The 26,478-nt window shown below is 39.8% G+C and overlaps 2 protein-coding genes across 8 annotated transcripts in view; one reads left to right on the top strand and one right to left on the bottom strand.

Annotated features, from left to right (window-relative positions):
- Positions 1–508: 508 nt before the first annotated feature.
- zgc:56585 (uncharacterized protein LOC393297 homolog) lies at positions 509–7,779 on the bottom strand. Its single transcript, XM_040149775.1, has 7 exons — positions 7,592–7,779; positions 6,663–6,786; positions 5,633–5,739; positions 5,418–5,514; positions 4,326–4,402; positions 2,919–3,076; positions 509–2,742 (listed from the first exon to the last, which is right to left on the bottom strand). The coding sequence occupies exons 1-7, from the start codon at positions 7,682–7,684 to the stop codon at positions 2,622–2,624; spliced, it is 777 nt and encodes a 258-aa protein (XP_040005709.1). The 5' UTR covers positions 7,685–7,779; the 3' UTR covers positions 509–2,621.
- Positions 7,780–20,692: 12,913 nt separating this feature from the next.
- Positions 20,693–26,478, top strand: part of larp1 (La ribonucleoprotein 1, translational regulator) — a 53,671-nt gene continuing 47,885 nt past the window's right edge. For 6 of the 7 annotated variants that reach the window (XM_040149771.1, XM_040149770.1, XM_040149768.1 and 3 more), the window contains exon 1: positions 20,693–21,393. In XM_040149771.1, the coding sequence (XP_040005705.1) occupies positions 21,006–21,393 (388 nt within the window). In that variant the 5' untranslated portion in view covers positions 20,693–21,005. Of the gene's footprint in view, positions 21,394–21,868; positions 21,997–26,478 lie in introns of those variants that run through there. The other variant, XM_040149772.1, reaches the window with a different exon arrangement.

The following is a 26,478-nucleotide window of genomic DNA, read 5'->3' as shown; positions in this document are numbered from 1 at the left end:
TTAAATTTCAAGTTTCAAATTTTAATGTCCCTAAATTAATATATTGTAATTCTTTGTATTTTATGGTACAAAGTACAGGACGGCAGTCTTGCCAAGGTTAATAATTACTTGTGGGATATTGAGAGTTAGCCAGTCCTGGGTCTGATGCACAGTAGTTTTTCTTTTGAGGAGAGAATTACGGAAAGTTTTAAATTAGTGCATGTATTTGCCACATTGAAGAAAAAAAAAATAGTTCTGCAGCTGTCTGAGTGGGCTATAGACGTCAACTTGGTTGTAAAATGAAAAGTTAATATCTAACTCTGTTATTTTTCGTTCTAAAGCTGCCTTTCAGAAAACTGTAAAACTTTCGGAGGAATAGGAATCCTGTGCAACAATGCCAGCGTCTTGAATGAGAGCAAGTGGACGCAAAATGTGTCCCAAAACCTTGTAAGCTGTTACAATCTGACATCCCACAATGCACTGTCAAGGTTTTTATTTTCAAAAAAAGGGAAATGGCAAGGAATACTTTCTTCTATCTCCTCAAGCACTGAGCAAATAGACAGAAAAGCTTTTTTAATATGTGTATAAATTTTGTTCATACATGTAGAAAGGTGAGCACAGTAGAGAAAAAAATCAACTGAAGGCTAAGAGAAACAGCAGAGTTTTTAATTTAAAGCTAGAAACACCATTACTGTGTTTGAACACAGGTCTCTGCGGTGAGTGAGATCTTTAATCTCTGTTCCACCTCTGATAGGACGTGTAAAGGCTTATACTTTATATTATTACTTTACAAAAAAAAAGTTTCTCAATGAAAACCTGAGGTAGGAGTTATTAGGACACTAGCTTTTCATTTGCAACACAAAATGTTGTGAAATCTCTGACAAAATTTTAACCATGATGTTGACATATATGTTGGTATAACCCACATTTTACAGATCTCGGCCCACTGCTGAGCTGTCCTGTCTGTACAGGCACCAGGCATGGAGTGGGCGGCTTCACTCGAGCCGATTTTCTTATGATAAAGACAAGAAAACATCGTCTTTACATTCTTTTCATTTTATTGCTTGTATTTTGCATTGTGCCCCTGAGCAGCTGAGGACTAATTGTGTGTATGTGTATATCTTTTACTAGGCTGCTTCTTCTGCCTCAGGCTATGGTATACGAGTCGCCCAGGTTTTGTGCAAACTGACCTCTTCTCCCACATTTTAGACAGACTGGGACAATTCTCCCACGTCGCTGATGTACCTCAAACATATGCAGACAATGGGGTGTTAAAGTAAGTAAATTTTTTGTGAGTTATAACGCTGCAGATTTTCCTGAATTCAAACCACATCCTTTCTGTGGTTGTCTGTACAAATTTTGTTTTGAAACCATTGGTGTGAGGACATTTTGGCCAGTCCCCACAACTTAAAAGGGCTGTTTGAAGGTTAAGACCTGGTTTTAGGGTTCAGGTTAGAGTTGGGTTTAGGTTAAGGTTAAGGGTAGTGGTAGGGTTAGAGTTAGGCTTTTATTTGTGATGGTTAGGGTCACGGAATACATTAGGTCAACTAGTGTCCTTACAACTGATGTAAGACAAGTTTGCTTACTTTGCTGACGACATTGCCCACTCTGTCCTTCACATACACATGAACTACCACAAGAAATGGACTCTGTTTTGTATCTGCTCTGTAACTTACCGTAGTTGACTAAAATGTCTCCGGGGCAAGTAAAAAATATACTAGACCTGCAAGCAAGTATACCATGAACCAAGCCCCTGACTTAACTCGGAACCAGAGGCACACTCATTCAGCGTTTTGTAAGTTTGGACAGCTTCCGACTCCCTCCTGCGGTGCACGCTGCCAGGATCAGCTCCAGTCATGGACCAAAAGGTTCATGATACCTACTGATTGTCTGCACCGCAACCTTTCTATAATACACTTTCAACCAAAAAGACAAATATCGAAATTCATATTGTAAAGTCTTTTTCCCAATCACTGATTTGTTATACTGTGTGGAAAGGAACACCTGAACCAACAACAGCGTGTTGTATGTGCATGAGTATTTTTATTATCTACAAACTACAACGTTATGACATAGTGTGCAGAAAGGTATGTGATTATGAAATGTAATAACCAGCAATTAACCTAAGTGGTGAAAAAAATGTGGTAATCTGGATGAACTGACCCTTTACGACGGACACGTTTGCCAGTTAAATAGCAACACCTTAAAGTCATCACCCAAAATACATTATGTATTTGCTGCATTTTAAATCAGGTGACAGTAATCTTTCATATGTTCCAATGACTGCTGACACAATTGAGGAAACACAGGGGAAAAATTATGGTAGGTTGATTATGATAATGATTATAATGCAGCATTAGTTAAACTACAAGCAAAATTAATGAAAACCAGTAGAAGATGCAAATTACTGGTGCTCAAAATAACAAGGAAAAAAAGCCCCACAGTTTAGACCTTTCTGTGTACAATGTATTGACCACTGAAGGTATTTTAGCTGAAATTCCTTGTCTGCTGTACTCAAAGCATCTGCGGGATTTTTTTTCAATTTTATTTTGCGCATTAAACTATCAAGAAACATTGCAGTTTTGATTGCAGGTTCCAGTCCAAGGGTTGGTACTGTACGATGGTGTTGTCACTGCCAAGAGCTACGGGATGAGTGAAGGAAAAGTCATGTATTTCTTTCCTTTTGGGAAGACCATGAGAGCCTCTCCGTTCTTTGTCTCATCTGTTACCAGCTCGAGGAGGGACTCAGCTACCTCGGACACACTGAAACGAAAAGGTACAGTGACATCAGAGAATATGGATGCAATAATGTACTTTAACGCGCGTAACACGATGTTAAAGAACACACGGTGGAAATTATTTAATGAAACATAGGAAAAAGTCTAGATTTTGTGAGGCTTTGTACCAACTTCAACAAAACAACACGAGCAAAAAGTCACCTTAATATCCTAGTCTTTTCTATGCATTGTTGAGTTGCAGCAGCTAGGTGAGAGAATTGTCCCAACTTGGATGTGATGGTGGAGGAGAGTTCAGTTTGGACGAAACTTGGGCAAAGCGCATTGACCCGTATACCGTAGCCTGATACGGTAGAGGCAGCCTAGTGAAAGACGCACACAATTAGGCTTCAGCTGTTCATGAATGTGTAATACAGACACTAAAAGGAAAAAGTCCCACTATGATTTTCTTTTTGTTTGTTACATTCACCCATTCATACATGGTTCTTAAAACTGCATTAAATGATTCCTTATGGCCTCTTGGGGACAGGAGATCTCAATAACAAGTTGACAAAGAAACAGCCCTGACTTCACCCGGTGGAGCGATTATGGCTGATGTGTTATCATACAGATGCATATTCAGCAGGCATATAGCAACGTTATCAGTCTTCACCAAATCCTGTGGGGAAAAAAAACATCTGCTCTTTAGTTGCTCTTTTGATGTTCCACTTTCTTCACGAGCTAGTCGCTAATTTTGTCTGTCTGCTGTTTGTTGCTGGGCAGGTTTGCGTACAGTGGGTTTATCACAACTTGTTTGCTGGGAGCAGCTGCCTCCTGCAGCTGGAAACGGGGCTACTGGGAGCGCTGAGCAGTGGTGAGGAGTAGCCACACAGCTGGTTTAACTACATTTCCAGGTAGTGCCCAGGTAAATAACCGTACTACTGTAAGGAGCTACGTCACCTCACACTAATGATGAATTTAATTATATTGACAGTTAAAAGTCATTTACCAAATTCGACTGAGTGAGTGTGCAGACAAGAGAGAAGTAAAACAATAATTTAACTTTATTCAGTAAATGTACAATATAAAAAATTTGCCATTAATTTATCAAGAACATGGAACAGCGGCTGGATTCATGTTTTGTGGTGTAATAAATTGCACCACAAAGTAATTTTAATGCATTTGTTTAACAAATTACTACACAGTAGCCAAACATAAAGATAATAATAATAATAATGATAAAAATAATTAAATCGATTTAATGGATCTAGGAAGTGCATAGCATCGTTAGCAAGCTTGCGATCGCTAACATATCAGGACTTGAAAGCTATTGAAGTCATTTGCAATGATTTCCAGACCTGTGTGTGCACAAGACTTAGTCTAAACAATTTAACTCACTCTCAGTTTCCAATGTAAATTCTTGTACACACGTTTTCTTCCGCTTCTTTGACTTTATCATAAGAAAGCCTTCCTGCCCACTTCTTTGTAACAGTATATGTCTGTGATCTTTTTTGGAACATTACAAATAACAATAAATTGTATTTTTTTTATGACACAATGTTATGTAATTCTGCAAAAACCCAAGGAAAAAAAATGTTAAAAAAAAAAAAAAGAGAGAAAAATCTTCCTTACCGCCATGGCTCGGGTGAAGCCGACCACTCCATGCTTGGTGGCTGTATAGACAGGACAGCTCATTAGTGGGCCGAGACCTGTAAGATGTGGGTTATCAGTCAACGTCCGGGTTAAAACATTTTTAGTTGGTAAAATCCTGACTTAAAGGGGCGGCACAAATTTTCTGTGTATGTTCTCTCGTATTCATGTTCAACAATTTTCTGTTAAAGTAAAATCGAGACCTCATGGCACTTGTTAAATTTCCCATCTGCGTGCTGTGACTATGGACATCTTACTATTGGTTTGCAGAGATGGGGCCAAAAGACTAATCCTTGGTTCCACATTAAATTATTATCTATATACCAGTAATCTTGGTCTGCAGGCTGTTGAAGTTTTTGCAAACCGAAGACCTTTTTTTGCGTCGTGAAAGCATCTAATATATGTAAAGAATTATATTTTTGCAATTCTGACCTCTTCGAAGTATATTAATTCATTTTATCAGTTGTGTGCAGATGAAAAACAAGTTGTTCACAGAGACAGAAATGTGGAACAACTGTGTTTTATGAGACTGAGTGTAAATGCATATCATGTGTCTGACAAGTACGGTTTGTGTATGAAAAAAGTCACTGGTTTTACATTTCTTCAAACATGGAGCATAAACTGATGAAATCATTACTACAACTGCCTGTGCAACCTTCCAGATAATGTCCTTATAAATGTCTTTCCCACTGTAAGCCACATCGGTTAACAAGCCGATAACATCTCTGACTCTTTTCAGACTCTCCCCTCTGCTTTATAAAACAACTAGCGAGGCTTCATTTGATTTTGTCACAGACTCCTGTGGATTATGGTTCAGTAGTATGACGATAGTGAGAGGTGAGAGGAATCCAGTGTTCTGGGTATTTACCAATCTGTGATTTTTAAAAAAGTGTGAAGTTGCTGTTTAAAAAAAGTAGTTACAAGTACAGCAGTACCTGTTCCGGCTAGGCTCGTCAAACAAGAACTGTGTGCAAAAGTGTGTGCGCTCCTTAAAATATTAAAATACAAAAAAAACGAAAATTTGCAGTTGCAATGCTAATTTTTGCAGTGTTTTGGGTGAAAACGAAGCTTTACCTGCCATTGATGCTGTGTTGACGATGACCCCTCCCCGACCTCCGGTCAACTTGTTCATGTGCTCCAGAGCCAGGTAAGTTACCCTGATAACGCCAGTCTACAACACAGAATGGCTGAAGTTTATTTTGGAGTCAGTTGTAAAAGTAGATGGCACAAGTAAGTGCATGAGGCATTATCACAGCCAGATGCAGTGTGTTGCTCTTTCTGCTGCTTACGAGGTTTATGGAGACAGTTTTCTCCCACGTGCTCTCATTCAAGATGCCGGCATTGTTGCACAGGATGTCTATTCCTCCAAAGGTTTCTGCGGTTTTCTGAAAGGCAGCTTGGGAACAGGAAAAGACAGTAATTAACTTCTCATTTCACAACAAGTTGAGCTCTTTCTTTTATATGGCCTACTTGGACAGCTACAGAGCCACTTTAGAGTGGCGTCATTCACTGTAGAGCTGCAACAATCAGTAAGTTGATTGATCACCAGAAAATTGAACGGTAACAATTTTGATCATCTTTTTCTCGTTTACAACATTTTCCAGCTTTTCAAGTGTGAATATTTTCTGGTTTTCACACTTCTGATAGTGAAATGAATATCTTTATGTTTTGAACAGTATTTCAGACAAAACAAGACATTTGAAGACCTTAGACTATGGGAATGTGTGATGGAAATTTCACAACTTTAAAACATTTTGTAGACATAGAAGAAAATAATGTTGTTTTTACCACACACATCCGATTCAGGCCTGCTCTTCTGACCCATAATGGAAAAAAAAAACCCTTTGCACGTAACAACGTTAAAATCATTTAAGTACATAAAGGCTTTAGGGTGTTTTTAATCTCTCTACTGTTGACACAACCATTTCAAATCTCAGTAAATTATTTCCTCACATTTTAACTGCATACCTCAACCTAATCTGAGGTGTGGTTCTCGACCTGGAACTTAATGCCACACGATAGGATTAGTTCAAGACAAAATGTCCCTGAGTTTGTGAGCTTTCCGGTATCAGGACAGGCAACCATCTACTGGCTGGAATGTTTGGTTCCATAACAAATCATAAATAACTCTAAAAAGTCCAGATGGGATTGATTAGCTTCATGTGTTTCTAGGTACGTGTCTGTTTATTCCAGTAACTGCGTTTCCAGCTGTTTTCCAGTCCTCAGTACGTCCCCCACTACCCTACTTTGTTTTTCGTGTGTGTGTGTGTGTGTGTGTGTGTGTGTGTGTGTGTGTGTGTGTGTGTGTGTGTGTATTACCTTTGATCTGCTCCTCTGATTCAACGTTACAGTTGAGGAACAAAGCTCTTTCTTGTCCGTACTGTTTATTGAGGGCTTCCATTAAAATCTCTGCTGCAGTTTCATTCGTATCCAAGAGCGCTACCTGTACAGGTGAGGGATCATCAGGCACACACTAGATTATTAGGTCCAATTATCTGAAGTTGATGTAGACCTACAATTAAAAACCCCGCCTTCATTAAGGTTATAATGTTCAGTTTTGTTGAAAATGTTACAATCATTTGGGAGGCTGTGCTCTGTGGTGCTGCTGAATTGTGCTGCGTTATACTGAGAGGTACAACCAAAACAATAGCTAGGCCCGGAGCACGGAGTCACAGGTTCACATTCCACAACCAGCAGGCTCCATTCATAAACCTTTTTATCGGGGGGGGGGCATTACCAACGGACGGATGGGGGCATTACCAAAAAAAAAAAAAGACAAGGAAAGAAAAAACACAATGATTACATCTGGTACTCTATACAGACAATACACCTGTGTGCGTTGTCCTTAAAGAGTAGCAGGTACCAGAAATTTTGCAGTATGAAGCACATGTGCTGAAACGGATGGATGGATATCCCTCTGTTGCAGTTGGTCAAGCGGGAGCTTGGATCTGCCAAATCCTCTAAACTTATGAGGGTATTTCTGCCTATAATTGAGGTTTAAAAGCCTTATTTTCAACAATAGCTCATGAGTGAAGATTCGCCTCAAGTGGGTTTAAATTCCCAAGACACTTTTGTTTTTTTTTTCTTCTCGTATTAAAAGAAAATAAAAATGTTAGGAGGACTCAGTTCCAGACTGAAAAACAAAGTTGCTAGCACTGTACACACACTTCCCCCCCTATCTTCCCCTTTTTTATTATGGCACACAAGTTTGTTTATGCTGCGTAGCACAGCTGAGTCTGAAGCTTTACCTTGGCACCGTTTTGCAGAAGTATCTCCGTTATTCCTTTTCCTATTCCATTTGCTGCTCCGGTCACAACTGCGACTCTACCACTCAGAGCCATCTCAGCTGTTGAGTGGTGACAGGGGAGGCGGTCAGTTGTGTGAGCCCTGCAGTAAGTGTTGACTCCGGAGGAAGTCACTGTGCTTTATGCATGACTCCGCCCATCAAGAGGGAGTCGATAACTGGTCAACGCATGCGGGCAAGGAGGCCGCAAAGTGTCCTTAAAAAACAAATCGGGTGGAACAGGGGTGAATTGTGTTGGACACGTTTTTGAAATGCGCATCGAGAGCAGCGTTGATTGAGAAATAATCCTGTGCTAATCGAAACCAGATTTTTTTTCTTTTTTTTTTTTTCTTTTCTCACAGAGGATTAACAAACAGGTGCTGTATTTGTGCATTTGTCCGTCTGTCTTAAAGAAATCTTGTCCAACCCTCGTCGGTCTCTTGACCGACACATTCTTCAATGGAATTTGGAGTGACTGTATAAAGAAAAACGTTTCCCGAGTACAAACACGTTCTGCTTATATATGGTCACTAGATGGCGGCAGAGTGCTGTGTAAGATGATGGCTCGTATACAGTCTACCGAGTAGCTGATAGATACCTAATCAATAAGTATCCAGCGGGAAAATTCACACGATACAGCAGCACAGAGGCTGAGAGACTAAAGACAAAGTAAGATTTGAATGAAATATATGAAAATAAAATCAGAAATTAAGGATATTTGAGAGGTGACAATAAAAAGCTACATATACAAAACACTATATAATGTACACCTATAATTATACCTATAATGTAAGTATATAGGTGTAAGTATAGATAATAAACACAATATATACTGTACATAGTAAATTATTAAGGTATACAGTATACTGTTATATATGCAGTATATGTAAGCTAATATACACAAAGAATACAGTAAAAAACAAAATTGTGAAATATAAAATAGAAACAGAAAATAATGTCATGATTAAGAATATGTAATATCAAATATACAATAACAATTTAATAGTAATATTGTATTAATATAACTATTTCCATATTATGATGAATATTGCAGTGTATGATGGAGGACAAGGTGCTGTCCCTTTCAGGCTCCAGTTTTTCCCAACCCCAGGACTTCTCCAAGTCTTCACACGCTAAATCTTAAGGGTCACAAGATGATTATTAGGAAAAAGAAGCACACAGGTTTGGCCACACAAAATGACTTTTTTTTTTCCTCTTGAAATGACAGTTTTACCTTTTCAGGCCTCTTAACTGGCTCAAATGAAATATTCCGACATTAGAAGGAAAATCACTCATTGGTGGAAGTGCTTGCAACTCGTACGCAAATGCAACATATGGGGCATCACAAGAGGGCATGCTTAGGTTTTTAGTTATCATAAGCTAAAAATGTTGAGCACCACTTCTAGCACAAAAATGTACTCCTCCTGTACCTCTGTATCAGATACACAGCTACTGAACTCTGTCTGAAATATAAAGTGTCACATGTCGGTGTTATTTTCATAAATAATCATGGAAAGTTTTTCTGATCAGTTTGATCTGGTGCTAACCAGGTAGAGCAGGATCCCTTGTTTTCGCTGAGTCCTTACTGCAGCACTTATTGCCTGTTACACAAACAGTAAATTATAGTGCATGCACAATACACGTGTGACTGTTTGAGGGGGAGAGATAAACAGTCTATAGTATGTATACGTGTAAAAAAGGTTTATAGGTGCACCCCCCCCCCCCCCCCCCTCTTTTCCAGGTACAGTAGCAACCTACCGTATGTGTCTTCCGCTCATGGTGTGTGTGTGTGTGTGTGTGTGTGTGTGTGTGTGTGTGTTCAGGACGCCTGTTGCATAAAGGGTTTTGATAAGCATACTAGGCAAGACTGTGCATGCTGCTGTAACTGTAGAGCTCGCTGAAGGATATAATGTGTAGCGGTCTGGCCAAAGAGTTCTGTCACAACCACAAGAAATGCGCCCAAAGCTGTTGCAACAGAAGTGACAACACCATCAACACACGATGATGATGCTGAATATTATGTCTTTTTGCTCAGCCTGATCGAGGCCAGAGGTCAGCACGCTGTGGTGCACTTCTGTAAATTTATATAACTTTTTTGTTCAGTGTAACAACAACCACCACTGCCTTTGTTGCAGTTAACAGGGTCTGCCCAAAATAAAGGAATTAAAGCATTTTTGCAGGAAGTTGTGGCTGTGGCCTTGACCCTGGAACAAAAAAAAACACACACACTCAGAGTAATCCTAGCTGTGGCAGAAGGGGAACTTCCTCACGTCATAAATGTGAGATGATTCAACTTTTAAAGAGACTTGTTACTACGCCAGAACAGTGGCTCACTAGAAAGATCTTTAACTGTGACATGTTGTATGGACAACCTCTTTTCTTTCCGCTTTATTTGTAACTTAAATTCTGATTTATTTTAACATTTTGACATTATATAGAAATACAGATGTCATCGGTGTGAGATTTATCAGATTTTGTTTTGTTTACTTTCTGAAAGAAAATCTAAAAACCACCAGTTTTTCACAAAAGAAGTGTGGTGTATCATTCCAAGTGACACTTTTCATGAATAACAGGAGATCAGCTTTTAATGGAACCTCCTCAGTTAGCCGTGATAATTGTTTGTGTATCTCACACACATTAACACGGGAAGAACAATAAGAAACTCATCTGGATTAGTGAGGTGAAATCTTTATTTTTTGTATGATTATTTCGATTTCATTTTTCAAAACAGATTACAGTGTAATATTGATGATGCTCGACACAAGTTGTTCCCGAAGTATGAGGAAAGATGGTCTGTTGGTGTTTTATACAAACCTGAATTAGGAGTATGTTCAATTCTGAAGCAGAATTGAACTAAAAACCAAAGACTTCTTTGTTCACATTTACACTCAGGTACATTACTGTTAGCTACAAAGACAAGTAGGTTTAATTACTATGGTCCCTCTTTGTTTGTTATGTGATTGAGATGAGATTGCAGATGAAGCCCATTTCATGTTTCATTGTTCATTACTGTATATGATGATTTAAGGGCTACGCCTTTAGTAAAATGTCCCTCACTTCTGACGAGTTCCTCTGGATGGTTGATGATAATAAACTTTATTTGCCAAGCTCTGGACAGAAGATGGCTCCTTGTTCGCACTGTGATGTTGAAGAGGAAGAAGTTGATCTCGGAACTTGAATGCGCATGACACAATAAAAATATCAAACTGACTAACTGTGGGTAATTATTCCTTTTTCTGCGGCTGCATTCACCATAAGTGGATAAGAACAAATGACTACAACATACAGTATGTTTCTTACATTGCTGTGGAGAGGTGTACAGAGCTGTTTCCTAAACTGCCACTAGGTGGAGTGTAGAGATACCACATGGCGACTTATTGCCTGTTTGACTGAGTCTATTACATCATAGTTTCTCAGAGACAGCAAGTTTAAACACATGGACACAGGAAGAGGAGAGTTCATTTTCATCATGTGAGCATGTTATCCTCTACCTTTTGTAAGAGAAGCTGTAATGAGTTTAACCGTGTACTTACATTTTTTAATAGAGAGTTCATTTTTGTACTTTAGGCGCTGATTATATTTTTTCCATCCTTTGTAAACACTCCTTAAAGCATGTCATAGGATAGATAGATAGATATTGCAGTAATAAAGCAGCCAATTAATTTAAATCACAAAAAAAACAACTGAGGAAGATAGTGCCCAACCAACACCAGCATAAAACTGTTACTCGCATCTTGAAATTGAATTGTATTTAGTTTGGCACATAGTCAGCTCGTGTCCAGTAATTTTAACTGAAATCTATTTGGAAAACTACTTTTTCTGATCACCTGTCTGAGATTTTAGGTACATCTTAAACCAAGTCTGAGAACTGTGTGGGATCTGAGATAAACTACAAATTTTAAGGTTTCGTCAAGTGAAATCCAGTTCCTCCACTCTGCTGATGAGATATACAGTGTAAAAGGACAACATATACAGTATAATTTAGAGGACTTTTTTTTTTTTTCAAACAAGTTATGAATCTAACCATTATATAAATGGTTATGAAAAAAGGTCTCCCCCTCAAACTCTGTGCGCTCATGAACCGGTTTCACAAAAGCCCCCCAAGCTCTTCTTGCTTACGGGGCAAATCTACCATTTAACGGCTTTCAACTGTGATTTGCTGACCAGCTGCTGACTTGTATTTTCATCCCTGTGGCCCATTGCCATTTCACTGGTGATTACACTGCTAAAGAGCTCCAGAGAGCTGGACAATGCCAGAGAGCTTTACATGTCACCAGTGTCATCGGCCGCAAAGAATAGGATGCCGCCACTGAACGAAATATCTGCCTGTTTACAGTGAGGGGCCACCGTGGGCAGGCAGGGGGAGGGTGTGTGTCTGTGTGCGCGTGTGCCTAATGTCAGTACCTACAGGAGACTTTGACTGTGAATGCAAGGCTTTGCTCGCCAACATTGACAGTGATACACCTCACCGCTCATACACACAGACATAATTGTGTGACCCTGAGAAAGAGAAAGAGTTTCATTCAGTTAGACAAAAACAAACTCTGGTATGATCGCAATGAACAACCCACCAGACTACGAGTCAAGTAACAGACGCACAATAGACGACTTGCGGTCTGCCATCAAGCCAAAGCCACAATTGTGCTATTTAAGTGTTTCTGCTGCAGACACTTACTCTATAATTACAGAGGTCAAATGTGTGGCTTAACTCATGATTGATGAATGAAGATGTTTCACTCCAGAGTAAGAGATCTACCATAAAATAATCACGACTCTCACAAAAGTGGTTTGAAAGCAATAACCAAACTCACATCATGCTTTTCACAACTTCACTATTTGTCACATAGATTATAAAGCTCATGCTTTTCTTGGCCACCGACTCTCAAACCCCAGATGTCAGCGCATGTAAAAAGTGTAAAAACAACACATTGTTGTTTTGCAGGGAGTTAGATTCTGGAATAAATCAGATACACGTGTAAATCAGAGAACAAACGGAGCATGTGATCTGTATGGGTAAAAATCCTACGTAAATTTCAAAATGAATTGGACTTGGTAAGGAGGCTACCATGTAAAAAATCATGTATCTGTATATGTATTCATCCCTCTGAACACAGAAACATCTTCGGCTGCAGCCTGTGAACAATTACAAGCCGACAGATTGAGTTCTCAATGAGGAAGGTGATCCAGCGTGGAATTACCTCAAGGTAAGCACAGACAATTGCCTCACACTGCGTGTTAATGTCTTGTCGACTGTGTGTTATTGTGATGTTGTTATGAACAGGGCCAAACAGTAGCCTGGCATTTACAAAAGGGAGAGACGTAGAGAGAAGGATGCAGAACAGGGGGATTAGAGGGTATTAGAAGGTGTGACCACAGGTCGGACACTGATGTGTCATGATGAAAACACACAAACACTGCTCCTTGACAAAACACGTTTGCAGTATTTCACTGTTGAAACCTGACTGTTAAAATTGGAAACAATAATAACAGAATGATAATAAAATGACTGTTAGGAAAGTAAGCATCTGGGGACAAAGACATTACAACTTCAAATATTACACACTGATGATCTTTCCAAATTTACGAGAGACATGTCTTCGTTGTGCAAAATGGTGGTCACTCACTCTGGTCTGGTCCTAAACTACAAAAATATTGGAAAGATGTCTAGTGTGGAAAACATCTGCAAATAACTTACCTAAATCTTCCTACCCACCCTATTTGAACTTGTCACTTTTACCTACAGAGCTTTTTCAGTTTGAGTCCTACCTCACAGGGGGATCGTTCACGGTGGCATGGCAATGAGAAGTGTTTAAGCGTGATTTACTTCCCCCTTTCCTTGGTCCCCTTTTCTTCTCAGTAAACATCACCTCCCTTGATCCAATTATCTGCTCACAGTCTTTTCTCTTTTCACTTCTATGCCGATGATGCACAGCTCTATCTTTCCTTCCTGCCAGATGACCCTACAGATCTCAGTGAACCACACTGATATCTCAAAATGGATAATGGGACACCAGCTCTTAGTCAGTCTCTCTTAGACTGAACTCCTGGTGATCCCAGCTGTTCCTACGGCACAACATTAGTTCCTCCATGCTCTTTCCAAATAAGTGTGCAAGATATCTGACCATCATGACTGATGACCAACTGAAGACTGATGGCCCTGTTATACATGTGATTTTGGGCTGTCCCCAGTTTAAAGTTGACAATCGTGAGAGAAACGTGGTGAATTCTTTTGTCATCAGTCAAAAACTATGGTCTGTGGGTGAGTGAGTGTGCTGCGAGACTCGTCAGTGAAAGGTGATGTAGAGATTTGAGGGACTAAGTAAGGCTGCATACTTACATATTTACCTCTAACTCACTTTGTTTTTCTATCCATAGAAGTGCCAGCACTAAAACTAAAGCTTGTTTAATATTATGCTTCAATTTCCAAATGTGAGAGCGGTGCAGTTGGGTGACATGTCTCTGCTTACATCTGGTTTTCATATAAATATAATCATATGAATATGGGCAGGTGGATGTTGGTCTGTTGTTGTTATGTCAGTAGGAAATAATTAGGTTGAAATGATTTAATATGCTGAAAATACTATCTTTTTATGCTCATTTATAATTCATTTAGGATAATAAGGCTACCAGGTAGAGTGCAATCAGTGCGCTGTGGCCAATTTAGTTAAGATAACGATAACGTGCAGATTGGGTAGGTAGTGACTAGCTGGTGAGCACAGTGGAGCATTTAGCAGCTAAAGAGCAAGATAGTTCCCTTAGGAGTTGGTTGAGACCAAAAATAGAGTTAAAAGAGAGTGAATATTGGAATTCACCATTCTTCAGCACTCATCAGGGGCCAGAAACACGACTTCTGATTAATACTAATGTTGCAGAGATGCTGGGTGTAGTCATAAGTGAAACAGACTTGAAACTTTCAATCAGTTTTTTAAAACAAATAAATCTTTCATGGAATAGGTGAATTTAAAAATATCTGCTGTTGGAACGTGAGCTTTTGTGTGAAATGGGGTGATTAGAAAACAGAGAATTTTGTAGATGGACCTTTTTAAATGCACTTTTTTTGTTTTTATTTTGTAAATTTTTATCATGGATATGATTTTAATCTGAATGTATTGCAGCTAACATGCACTCATGCTTCTGTTTATTTTTGCTGTTAAGAATTTAAAAACGCAATGAACTTATCAACTATTATCTGGCACTGATTTCCACATTTTGTTCAGGCAGGACAGGCAGGATTTGGCTGTTTGCTTTTGTCTCCTGGAAAACTGAATATCTGACGGTCATGTGACTAAAATGTGAGTAACAGCCAGAGGCGTTACAGCAGCCACAGGATTGTGGCTGGTCCAGTCTTGTCCACCACACCCCATTCGGTCGGGGGATTATGGTTGTTATCTGTGGGGTTTGGGGGGGGGTTGGTACAGGAGGTAACATCTCATGTTTTGTATTGCACTGAACTTTATGTCTAAGTATTTATTTTAATTTCTAACTTCATGGGGTTTCATGTGTGAACCGCTGCCTGGTTACAGGTAGTACACTGCTTCAAAATTTTCTCATCTATACCTACTTTTAGGGAGCATTTAGGTATTTTTCAGATAAAACAAACATCAAGATGTCTAGGTTTAACATTAGGAACAACTTTTCTCATGGATTCCACTGTTGATAAGGCCACTGGGTCAGTTTAATAATAGCATGTCATATTTACAGACATTCATATACAATAAAATCAGTTATACAGGCGGAGTGCCAATACTAATGAGGGCTGGCTTTATTTCTTATTAGACTCATGAGTCAGCACCGCCCATCAGAGTAGCACAGGTATGAGGAAGAGCTGTGGAGAGTGTGTGTGTGTGAATATGTGATGGATGTGAATCCACGGGGGCACTGTCATTTAAATGTTTAATGTTAAACTCTCTCTTTCTGTCTTTTTTCTTTCCTGCTCCACAGATTCTTCTCTCATTCACAACGCCATTTTTCCTCCTGCACACCCATTGACACGCCTGCCATTCAAACACTGAGGAATAGCAGCCACTGCTGCGCATTTCATAATAATGCAGCAATTTTTGGTGCGCTGTGAGAAAATACATACGTGTCATGATCAGCACTGACTGAGGGCATGTTTTAGACTTTAGTCACAAACAGACGAGGAATCCTGCAGGCCATGCGCAGTAGCTTAAGGTCCTCTGCCATTTGTCAGCACTTGTTAACGCCTATTTTGATGTGTTGATGTTTGGTGATAAACTGGTTATGGCAACTCTGTATTGGATGCTGGCAATCTGTAATCAGTAATATGTACATTAACCAGTTTTATTCTTTCATATATTAATTGAATAGTGTTGGATAAACCTGGCTAAAGAACAGAGCTTGCGCATGTTTATTAATTTGTAGTAACAGAAAACCATTGAAAATTGAATGTGCAGAGAACATGGGGTTTTAGTGTGTAAGATCTGTTTTAGTAGTGAGTGCAAATGAACCCCATTCTATGTCTGTGGAAGTCTGGAAGATATGTAGAACGGAGTGCAACACCACTAGTAACTCTGAGAAGAAATTGAAAATGTGCACTGATCTGTCCATTTGCAGGATTCACAATGTCTCGCCCCTCTCAGCAACAGCTCCACCTTCAAGCGTGGCCACTCAGAACAGGCTATAACACTTTTGTCTTAAGATGATGATGTGGACAGATGTCAAACTGATGTGGATAGATGACACTTTCACACACTAGTCTGTTTTGACTTGTTTGAAACTGAAGTCTTAGCGCCTGTAGATAGTTGTGACCAGCCGCCCAGAGGCGAAGTCAGCTTTTCAAGTAGCCAAACAATTGTCCAATCAGCACTTGCCAAACCAAGTGAGAAAAGAGTAGGAATTTACTGTGGATGTAAAAACATGATTTACATGTTTTAACCTGAATTAAAGAGGCATTTAAGGTTTTTGGAATGACATTAAACATAGCCTGTGTATCCAATTTAAAAGCCTAATTGCAAAGTTTTAAAAAAAGTTCTCCTCCTGGGGAAAAAACACAATGAATGTAAAACGTTTTCTCCAGGGGTGGGCTTGCTTCATGTGACAGTAGCAGAAGTATGGCTGCCAGCCTCTTTAGCACAATCTCGTCATGTTAATACATGATTTATTATAGTTTATACATTGCGTATCATAGTTACATTTGCACTGTGGCACATATATATATATATATATATATATATTGGTTTTAGTGTTAATTTTTGTACATTTATTTTTACTCATAATTTCGCTATATGCACTTTGTTACAAATTGTGCTTTCTGGTTAGATGCTAAACTGCATTTCACGGTAATACTACTTACGCTGGCCAATGACAAAAAAGGAGAGTTGGAAAGTAACTAAATACATTAACTCAAGTATTTTACTTGAGTGCAATATTTGTCCTTTGCTTTATTATATGCACCGTATACTGCTTTATACTTTTACTCCATTACCATTACATTTCACAAGGTACTACAGTTGGGTCCAAAATTCTGAGACCACTCTCCCATTCAAGTGAATAGGAAAGTGGTCTCAGTAGGTCTCAGTGCGTGTATATATATATATATATATATATATATATATGTGTGTATGTATATATATATATGTGCATGTATATATATGTGTGTAAATATATATCTACATATATATATATATATGTGTGTGTGTGTGTGTGTGTGTGTGTGTGTGTTTGTGTGTGTGTGTGTGTCAGCAATCAAATTTAAGCACATTTGGGGCATTAACCATCTTACTTCCTCTATACAAAAAGAGATTTCAGATTTTCCTTGAGTTGTATCCCTTCCATTGAAGCATGCGTTTGGACGACACTCAGGTGGATCTGATCTACTCATCAGAGGCTCGTTCAAGTAACTGAACTTACAGCCAGTGTTCACCTGTTATAAATAAGGCTGTGCCTTGGGTTTCCAGCGGATCATTGCTCACGAAGTAGCTGTGAGAGTGGGAAAAAAATGGCATCATAAGTGAAAGTGAAAGAGATGTCAAATTGTTATTCTAAGCAGAGAGGTGCTTTCTCAGTGTCAAATCATGGATAGACTAAAGGTTTCTAAGGGGCAGTGCATGGAATTCTACAATGCTTTGCAGAGACTGGATCAGTTGTAACCAAAGCACGATCAGGAATAACCAAAAGTGACCACACCATCAGAAGATCAATACATCAAGCTTAGTTCCCTGGGAGATAGAAAATCAACTTCATCACAGATACAGAATTTGCTAAATAAAGAACACAAGACTCCAATCATCAAAATTACTGTCAAAAGAAGGCTCTCTTGTTTTGGTCTCAGGCGATGAGTAGCAGTTTCTAAACCACTTCTCAGAAGGGGAAACAAGGCCAAAAGCTTGGTGTTGGCTAGGAAATACCAGCATTTCACAGTGGATGACTGGAAAATTGTTTTACTGATGAATCCAAGTTTGAGATGTATGGCTGTTGCAGAAGAATTTATGTAAGGAGACAAACAGGAGAGAGAGTGATACCGCAGTGTACCATACCGACAGTAGAACGTAGTGATGGAAATATTTGAGTCTGGGGGTGTTTTGCCAGCTCTGGAGTTGGACACGTTCACCAAACTGACTACACCCTGAGCAAGGAGAAGTACCACTCCATTCCTCAGAGATGTGCCATACCCTCTGGTTTACATCTTTGCGGAGAAGGATTCATACTGCAGCAGGTTAATGACCCCAGACACACCTCAAAGCTTTGCAAGAGCCACTTGAAGACCAAAGAAGACCAAGGAGTCCTGACTGTCATGGACTTTCCTCAACAGGCACCAGACCTCAACCCCATTGAACGTTAATTGGGCCACATGAAGACTGAGAAAGTCAAGCACTCTGTGACATCACGAGAGGCTCTTTGTCGGGTCATGCTGGGTTAACGTGGGTCATCAGGTTTTGCACAAACTTGGAGTCCATGCCAGATCGAAGCATGCTGTCATTAAAGCAGATGGGGGACAAACCAAATACTAAGATATTGTGAAATTCATGTACATTTTTCAAAGATTCAACATTTCACTCAAAATATTAAGCTGATATTGTAATTTGATACACATTTAAAACAAATGAAAAATATAAGTATCTTGACTCTAGTGGTCTCAGACTTTTGGACCCGACTGTGTGTGTGTGTGTGTGTGTGTGTGTGTGTTTGTTTATATATATATATATATATAAAGTTAAAGATCTGAAAAATTCTTCCATCACTGATCTTGTCTAATAATTCTGCATGAACTGGTGAGTGTTGCTAAATCAGGCTGAACGGTGGCCTTTTTGCATGTCTTCTCATGTCTATGCTGCAAAACTGTTTCTACATTAACCTGAACAAAAAGCAGTAGTGGCTGTAGAGGTAGTTAACCCCCCCCCCCCCCCATTTTACAAAAAGCACAACTTTCACTCTCAAACATAATTACACACACATTCACTCTTTCCCATACACACTTCTCTCTCTCTCTCTACCACACAGGGCATCCAATTGCACACGTTAGGTCCGACTTGAACTCCTATTGCTATTATATAACCAACCACCCAGACTAAAAAAGGTTGTTTAATGTTGAGCCACACGTTGGATGTCACTACAGGCACAACACACTGGATCCCACACAGTAGACATGGACGCGACACGGACACAAACTTAAGCTCCTGGCCTGTTGTGTTGAAATTATAAAGCTTGGGGGGGGGGGGGGGGATGCTAAAATTAAAAAGGAAACCTGGACTCAGAGCGTGAGCGCACACGTGCAGCTCCGGTAAGGACACGTGTGTAAAGCGTAGGCTTCGGTTTCGGTGCATTTTCCCACCTTCTTTTACAGAGATTAGAAAACAGAATAACATAAAATACATGGGTGACGGATAAACAAGTGTCTAATCATATGTCCTAGGTTTTTAGAAACCGGTAATCACAGTAAAAAAAAATGTATTTAGTGACGGATATTTGATGAGTTAACGGTGAGATGACGCGTCGAGAGGGTGAGGCAACGTCACCCAGGGCTCCGCGCTGCGTTCAAGTTTATCGGGAAAATGTCCCAGCTGAAGAGAAGTATATTAACCCTTGCGTATTGCTGACATTGGCCTTACTGTGTTTAAAAATAATAGTTATAATTTTAAAATAAACAATTTTCCTTCAGAAGAATATTATAACCAATTGTTCTTACTTATCCAAGAACAATTTTCCTTTAGAAAACTTTATCTCCCTTTAGAAAACTATTTCCTTTTTTCCCTCCTTTCTTCTGACTTAATTAAAACACAACATAAAGAGAAGTATTGAAGTGGTAACCCTTCCCTTTGCAACAAACTGGTCTTACACACTTGACAAATATAGAAATAATTATTAAGGATTATTGTTACACCACTTAAGAATATATTTTGCCAGTATAAATCATTTACTGACAAAGAAATGTGCAATATTTTATCTTACACAGTGATGGTACTTATGTTTTGGGCCAGTTAGACAGCAGGGAGGTCTAACAGGAAATTAGACTTTTTATGAACAAGGTGTTATAAAACTTCAGTGATATAAATCCAAGTAGACTAATAAACTCTGAAGTCATTTTCTTTAGCAGGTGGCTGACGTCATCATTTTAAAATCATTTTCATAAGCAAATTCTCATTCTCATTAAGTGTCAAATTTATAAAAAATGTATTATTAATAAATGTGTTAATATTACTATATATTAATAATCATAATAATATACACTGTAATACATAGTGCATCAGTGTAAGTACGGGGGGCGGGGGTCTTTTGATTCAAGCTGTGCATATCTACAGCCAAAGATTAGTTAACAAATATATGTATTAAAACATGTAAACATGCAGAGTGACCATTTTCTCCTTTGTTCCTCATGCTCCAGCACAAAACTGGATTGGTTGGATTCTTAATTTTTATTTTTAAGAATAAATTAAACTAGATTAACCAGAATACTTATTCCGAAAAATTACAGTCTGTCCAATGATATATTTCGTTACTAAAAACACGACAAAGTGGCACTTTATGACTTCCGAAATTGAGAGGTTTTACGGCGAGGCAGCACTTGAAAGCAGCGCCTCGACCTGACCCAGAAGCGCGCTCCCGGCGTTACGTGACTACTCCCCCTCTACATCGTACGTGCGCGCACCCCTCTATCGCGTGGTGGGGATCATCCATATTGCTGCTGGTAGTGGAGATAAGGTTATAATCCTGAGGCCCTCGGACACGTTTCTTTATTTTTATACATGTTTTAATCCAGTGCTGACTTCTCTGCTTCTTAGACTGAAGCTCTTTTGGTCTAGGAGCGACAGAGGAGCGGCAGACTCCGCGGAACAACTTCACATTTCCTTGAAATTGAAGGCGACTTCGGGCCGGGGGGAGGACTGGTAATCCTGAGGGGGGAAGAAAGACGGCGGTGGGAAATGGCCACTCAGGTGGAGGCTCTCCTGCCCGGCAACCCGCTTGCCAAAGCGGAGGAGCACGGTAAAGTGATCCGAGGTGAGCCGGAGGTAGAGGAGGGCGGCCGGGGCGACATGGCTAAGCGGCAGACGGGTGTCGCCGACCAGGGCAGCAGCAGCGGCGGCAGCAGCCCCGGGGAAGGAGGCACCCCCGGTACGGAGGAGCAGACCTCCAAACAGGCGACCGAGGAGAGCAAAGGGGGCTGTGACAGCGAAGACAAGCAAAACGAGGAGGGTGTTAAGAGCGGCAGCAGAAAGGAGTTTACTGAAGCTCCCCCGCCCAAGGTGAACCCGTGGACTAGGAAAATGAATGCGGTGACCGTGGTCAGCGTGAATGGGCAAGCACACCACGGTTTGTACCCTCCCTACATGTTGATTTTTCTGGCTGTCAGTGTTGCGTTGGTGTCTGTCCGTCCAGGTGTGGTCCCACGACACGACCAAGCGGCTGTCACTGTGGGGTCAGGTAGCATTTATTGAACAAAAAAGAGCCAAGGGGTGCATAAACAAGCCCAGTCTGTGGTCGTCCTCTTGTTGCTCCCTGAAAACTGGGTATATTTGGAGTGAAAGCACCCCCCACCTTCCTCCTCCTCCTCCTCCTCCTCCTCCTCCTCCTGGTGATGGCTATTCCTGGAGTTCAGGGTGGCAGATTGGACCCATGGGCGGCTGATTGCACAAGGGATCACACCCTTAGTAAAAGTAAAAACGCTCCAAAGGTTATTCCTCATAGCTTTTATAAAATGTAAAGGGCTTTTCTTGTTATATGCTGGAGACAGGACTTGGTCAGTGGTGAACCCTTCTTAGAGCACAAGATATGAAATTAACTGTTACTCGTGTTGACGCTTTTTCCTCCAATCACGATTTGAAGAGTTTAAGGTGTAATCAAGGAATTCTGGTCCCAAACAGATAGAAACAGTGTTTGCTCACTTGTTCAGCATCTTTATGGACACGCTGTGGGGTTAGTGCCATGCCTGTAAAGTTACTCTGCTTGTGTCATCACATCAGACAAACTGAATGCATTTGAGCAGATCAGGTTTTGGTTTCAGTGGGTGTATTTTCCTGCCTTTTTGCTTTTTATTTTTATTTATTTATTTTTAGAGGAAGCGGGCAACTTCATTTTTAGCAGTGTCACCGTGCATAATGGCTGCGGTGACTTGAAACTTTCAAGATAGAGTGAGGCAGAGGAGGGTGACTGACTGAAAAACAGCTCAAATGTCCTCATGTTTAGCCTGCTTCATCACCATGTTCTCCCTGCTTCATCACCATGTCCCCGATCCCCAATGTGTCCAATCTCCTGCCACCCAGTCAGTCAAACCTCAGTTGACACACTCCCCATGCTTAGCCAGTGTTTAAACCGGTGTTTATTGCTGTCTACACGCTTGGTTTTGAGCAAGTTTTTTTTTTCCGACATATTGCCACACCAGACATTAATGATACATCCAGCCGTGTCTCGCATCGGATCAATTAAGCGAAAAAGCTTGACTGTGTGTGTAGCGGCGAAGCCAGCTAACAATAGCACGCACACACAAGACACACACTCTCTTCTCTGGCCTAGTGCTACGTCAAGCCCTTCTCACTCAGATGTTAGCTTAGCTTCCAGGTTACTACTGCCCATCCCCAGTCACCCCGTGTAAAACATGTCAGCTTTTTAAGGCTTTTCTAAGATCGATTCTCGACGCCGAAACGCGACCAAACACGAAACGTCTGCTCGTTTTAATATCTTAAAAGGAGCAGGTTTGTTATGAGACATCACGTGTTCACTCCACGTGTTCCCCGAGAGAAAGGCATGGGCGCTGCTAGCTAGCTAGCGAAAGCACCGCATCAGTGCAAACGCAGAAACCAGAGATCGTTTGAGGCTATCCTATGTGACACAGTCTGGATGTTTCGAGGTTAATAACCCGGTTGTCATGCCGTGTATCCGCTGTCAGCGCAAACCCCGGCTCCCTGCTGCTCGTCCACCCATGCTAGCTATCGTTAGCACGGTTGCTCGCAGGCAGAGTCATCATGGCTTCTGCATGATCTGACTCCGATCCGATCGAAAACATTGCAGCTCATTATGCTTTGTCATTAAAATACACACAGGGCTTATGTAAAATTAAGGGACCATCGATTATTTGGAGTGACTATTGGTGACGCACATGGAGCAGCCCTCCTCCTCCTTGCTCTGTTAAGGCAACGTGGTTCATGAGCCATGTGTGATATTTTTTCTTTTTTTTTTTTTTCTTTTTTTTTCCTGGATATTGGCTGGTTAGTAGTAACACAGTCCAGTCATCCTCGTTTTGACGGCAGCCTGTCAGCTATTTATGTTGTCTTTTTGTTTGCCAACTGGTTTGTTTACTGTGCTAAAGCATGTGTAACTAATGTAGACTTCAGGGTACAGCCTGTACCCAGAATCTGGACCAGTCCTGGTGGATTGGATGGATATGCTCCGAAAGCTGTCACATCAGCAAAGTAAACCTGGCTGGGATCCGGAGGTTGAGATAACCAGACAGTAGTGGCCCCCCTTTTTTTTTATGTTGCATTCAAAGACCAAAAACTGTTTAAATGCAAATTGTAAGTTTTTTGTCGATTGTGTGTATAGAGCATGGTCCAATATTTTTTTTTTTTTTTTTTTTCTCTTGTGACTCCTTAATGCAAAGCCATGTCTACTTGGAGGAGTTGTCACAGATTCTGTTTAGGACTCGTGAGCAGCTAAATCAAAGACTGAATTATTCTTCTCGCATTGTTTGATTTAAGTAATTTGTAGCAGTAAGTGAAGGTCCAACTTACCATGGGAGGAAAAAAAACACGGCTTAAAGTTGAATATATTCAGAACCAAGTGTCAAAGGTTTTTTTTTTTTGTTTGTTTTATTTTGATGGGGTGGGTCTTGGCTCCCATGTATGGCACCACTGGTTTAGAGCAAATGCCTACAACCCAGATTTTCCTATATATGTTGTTTAGCCAATGATTTTGGAGAACCATTAACGTATTACGGCTGAAACTGTGATTTTTGGTTTTGATCAACCAGGCGATTATTTTCCTCATTAGTCACCCAACAAAATGTCAAAAACAGTGAAAAATTCCCATCACCATTTTCTAAAGTCCAATGTGTCTCTAAGTTGCTTGTTTGTCCAACCAACAATCTAACATCCAAAGATACTCATTTAACTTTCACAAATGATAAATAAAAGTATCAATTCAACACAACTGACAAACTGAAACTAAAGACTGTTTGGCATTTTCCCTTGATAAATGACTTAAATGATTAATTGATTATCAAAATAGTTGCCGATTAATTTTCTATCAGTCAGTTACTCAAATAATCAAGTAATTGTTTCAGCTCTAGACTTTATCTCTTCTTTATACTGTAGTGTGAATGTAGACTAAAGTGTAGCAATATTCAAATATTGCACTGTTTTAAAAGTTGTTTTCTTAAGATGACGGCATCCTCTGCAAAACTTCAAAGTCTTGCAATGTTTCTTTTTGGTTAAAAAGTAAAAAGATTGTTCACCTACAAAAATGTAAAAAAGGAAGAAAAAAAAAAAGTCTTTTGAACATGTGCAATGTTCTCTAATCAATCGTGTGTACCCGCTGTGTCCTTGAACGAGATCCTGGACTCCTGCCCTGGATAAAATCACCAGCTGAAAGAATGAAAATGTATTTCCACAGCCCAGACAGCCTGTTTTGGGATCACAGGCTGGAATATGTTACCGTATGTGTCTTTAATTTGTGGCAAGAGAAGGGTGGATCTGGATTAGGGCCGCAAATATAGTTGCTTTCGTAATTGATTAGTCAGCCCTTTATTTATTTATTTATTTATTTATTTATTTATTTATTTAGATTAAGTAGTCAAAACAAAATTGTGAAAAAATACCCATAGCCTAAAATGGATTTAGTTAAAAAAAGTCCAAAACCCAAAGAAATGAACTGTACAATGATATCTAACAAAGAAAAGAAGCAAATCTTTACATTTGAAAAGCTGCAAACAGAGAATATCTCACATTTTATTACTACCTTGGTTTTATAAACTACCTTAATGCTTAATTGGGTTTTAAATTACTTGCTGGTTATTTTTTCTGTCAGAAAACTAGTTGATTAATTAGCCTATCATTTCGGCTCTAACCTGGATTCAGAATAGGCAGCACATTTTAATAATAACTGGCTGGGTTTATTGTTAATTATTGGGGAAATAATGATTTCGGCCACAAGGATACATTGATAAGCATGTCATTGGTTTACTTTTTTTTTTTTTTTTTTAATCATTGCAGAATAGGCATGGAATTGAAAAACTGAACTTTAGCCTTTTTTTTAATTTTATTTTCCTCAAAGAGAAATTAGTCTTACAGTCAAATGAAACACGTGGCCTTGAATATGAAACATACTAAAATACATATTTGTAGGACGTGCTGAAACCTACCATATAAACGTACATATGTGTAAATAAAGTGACAACATGACATTAAACCTTTAGTACATCCAGCCATAATCATCCAGCCCTGTCATCAATGGTTAAAACATTATCATCACCACCATCCACTGTGCACAGACTTAAAGGTGCCATGGGGAGTTTTCATATAAACAAAAGTTATGTTTTACATTCAGTTTTTCTCTCCAGAACACATTGCACGTGTGTCCTTGAGGCTTGACAAATGTATTGAATGGTTTTCCTTCCTCATTTTTTGGAGTCTTTTTTTGTGCAGGGTTTACATCCATGCTTGCTTGGTAGCAGTCGTCGTCTTCACTGCCTTTGTTGGCACATTTTTATGTTTCTGTGCATCTCACCACCACCAACTGTCCAACAGTGGAGTAGTGTGAAACGGCCAGTAGGAATGTGCATCTCGTCGCCTGTGCAAGTACGACGCCCTCGTAAAAAGTGCACCGTTACTGGCTCAGCTTTGACTGTAGTGTTGAAGCTGGTGTGATAATTACATTTCAGTCATTTATCTGAATCGACGCTCAGTTTTCCATTCACTGGATCTACAGTGTGCTGTTCAGTATTTCGTCCTCAAAGTTGGAATTGTTGCAGAGATGCCACAAAATGCTAAATTGAACAGTTGAACAAAAACAGATAGATAGTAAGGCAGTAGGGCAAATACAACTGAATTCATCACACTGACCTGATGTTGTCACGGCCCTTTATTCTTCTGAATGTCTTGGTCATGTGATGAGTAAAACTAAATTGGGTTCAGCAAATCAGTGTATTTTAAATGTGTATGGTCCAGAATTTGAATTAATTCTCTGGACAACTAGGCTCAGTTCCTCTGAGCAGTTTGATGCCTTGATTCATAAATGTTTTTTTGCCCCCTGCGGAGTTCATGGTGGATTAGCGATAAATGTTAGTGGTGTGGCTAGCAGACCATCTCCGCCTAATGTTGAGTCAAGTTCTTAAACACTGCGTTTCATGCAAACATTGGTTTTCAGCTGCTAATCACACAAGTGTCAGTTCAAATGAGAAAATAC

The sequence above is a fragment of the Xiphias gladius genome, chromosome 17, assembly GCF_016859285.1.
Source record: "Xiphias gladius isolate SHS-SW01 ecotype Sanya breed wild chromosome 17, ASM1685928v1, whole genome shotgun sequence".
In the NCBI taxonomy this organism is placed as follows: domain Eukaryota; kingdom Metazoa; phylum Chordata; class Actinopteri; order Istiophoriformes; family Xiphiidae; genus Xiphias; species Xiphias gladius.
The sequence above is the reverse complement of the archived record's forward strand: the minus strand, read 5'-3'. Positions and strand labels throughout refer to the sequence as shown.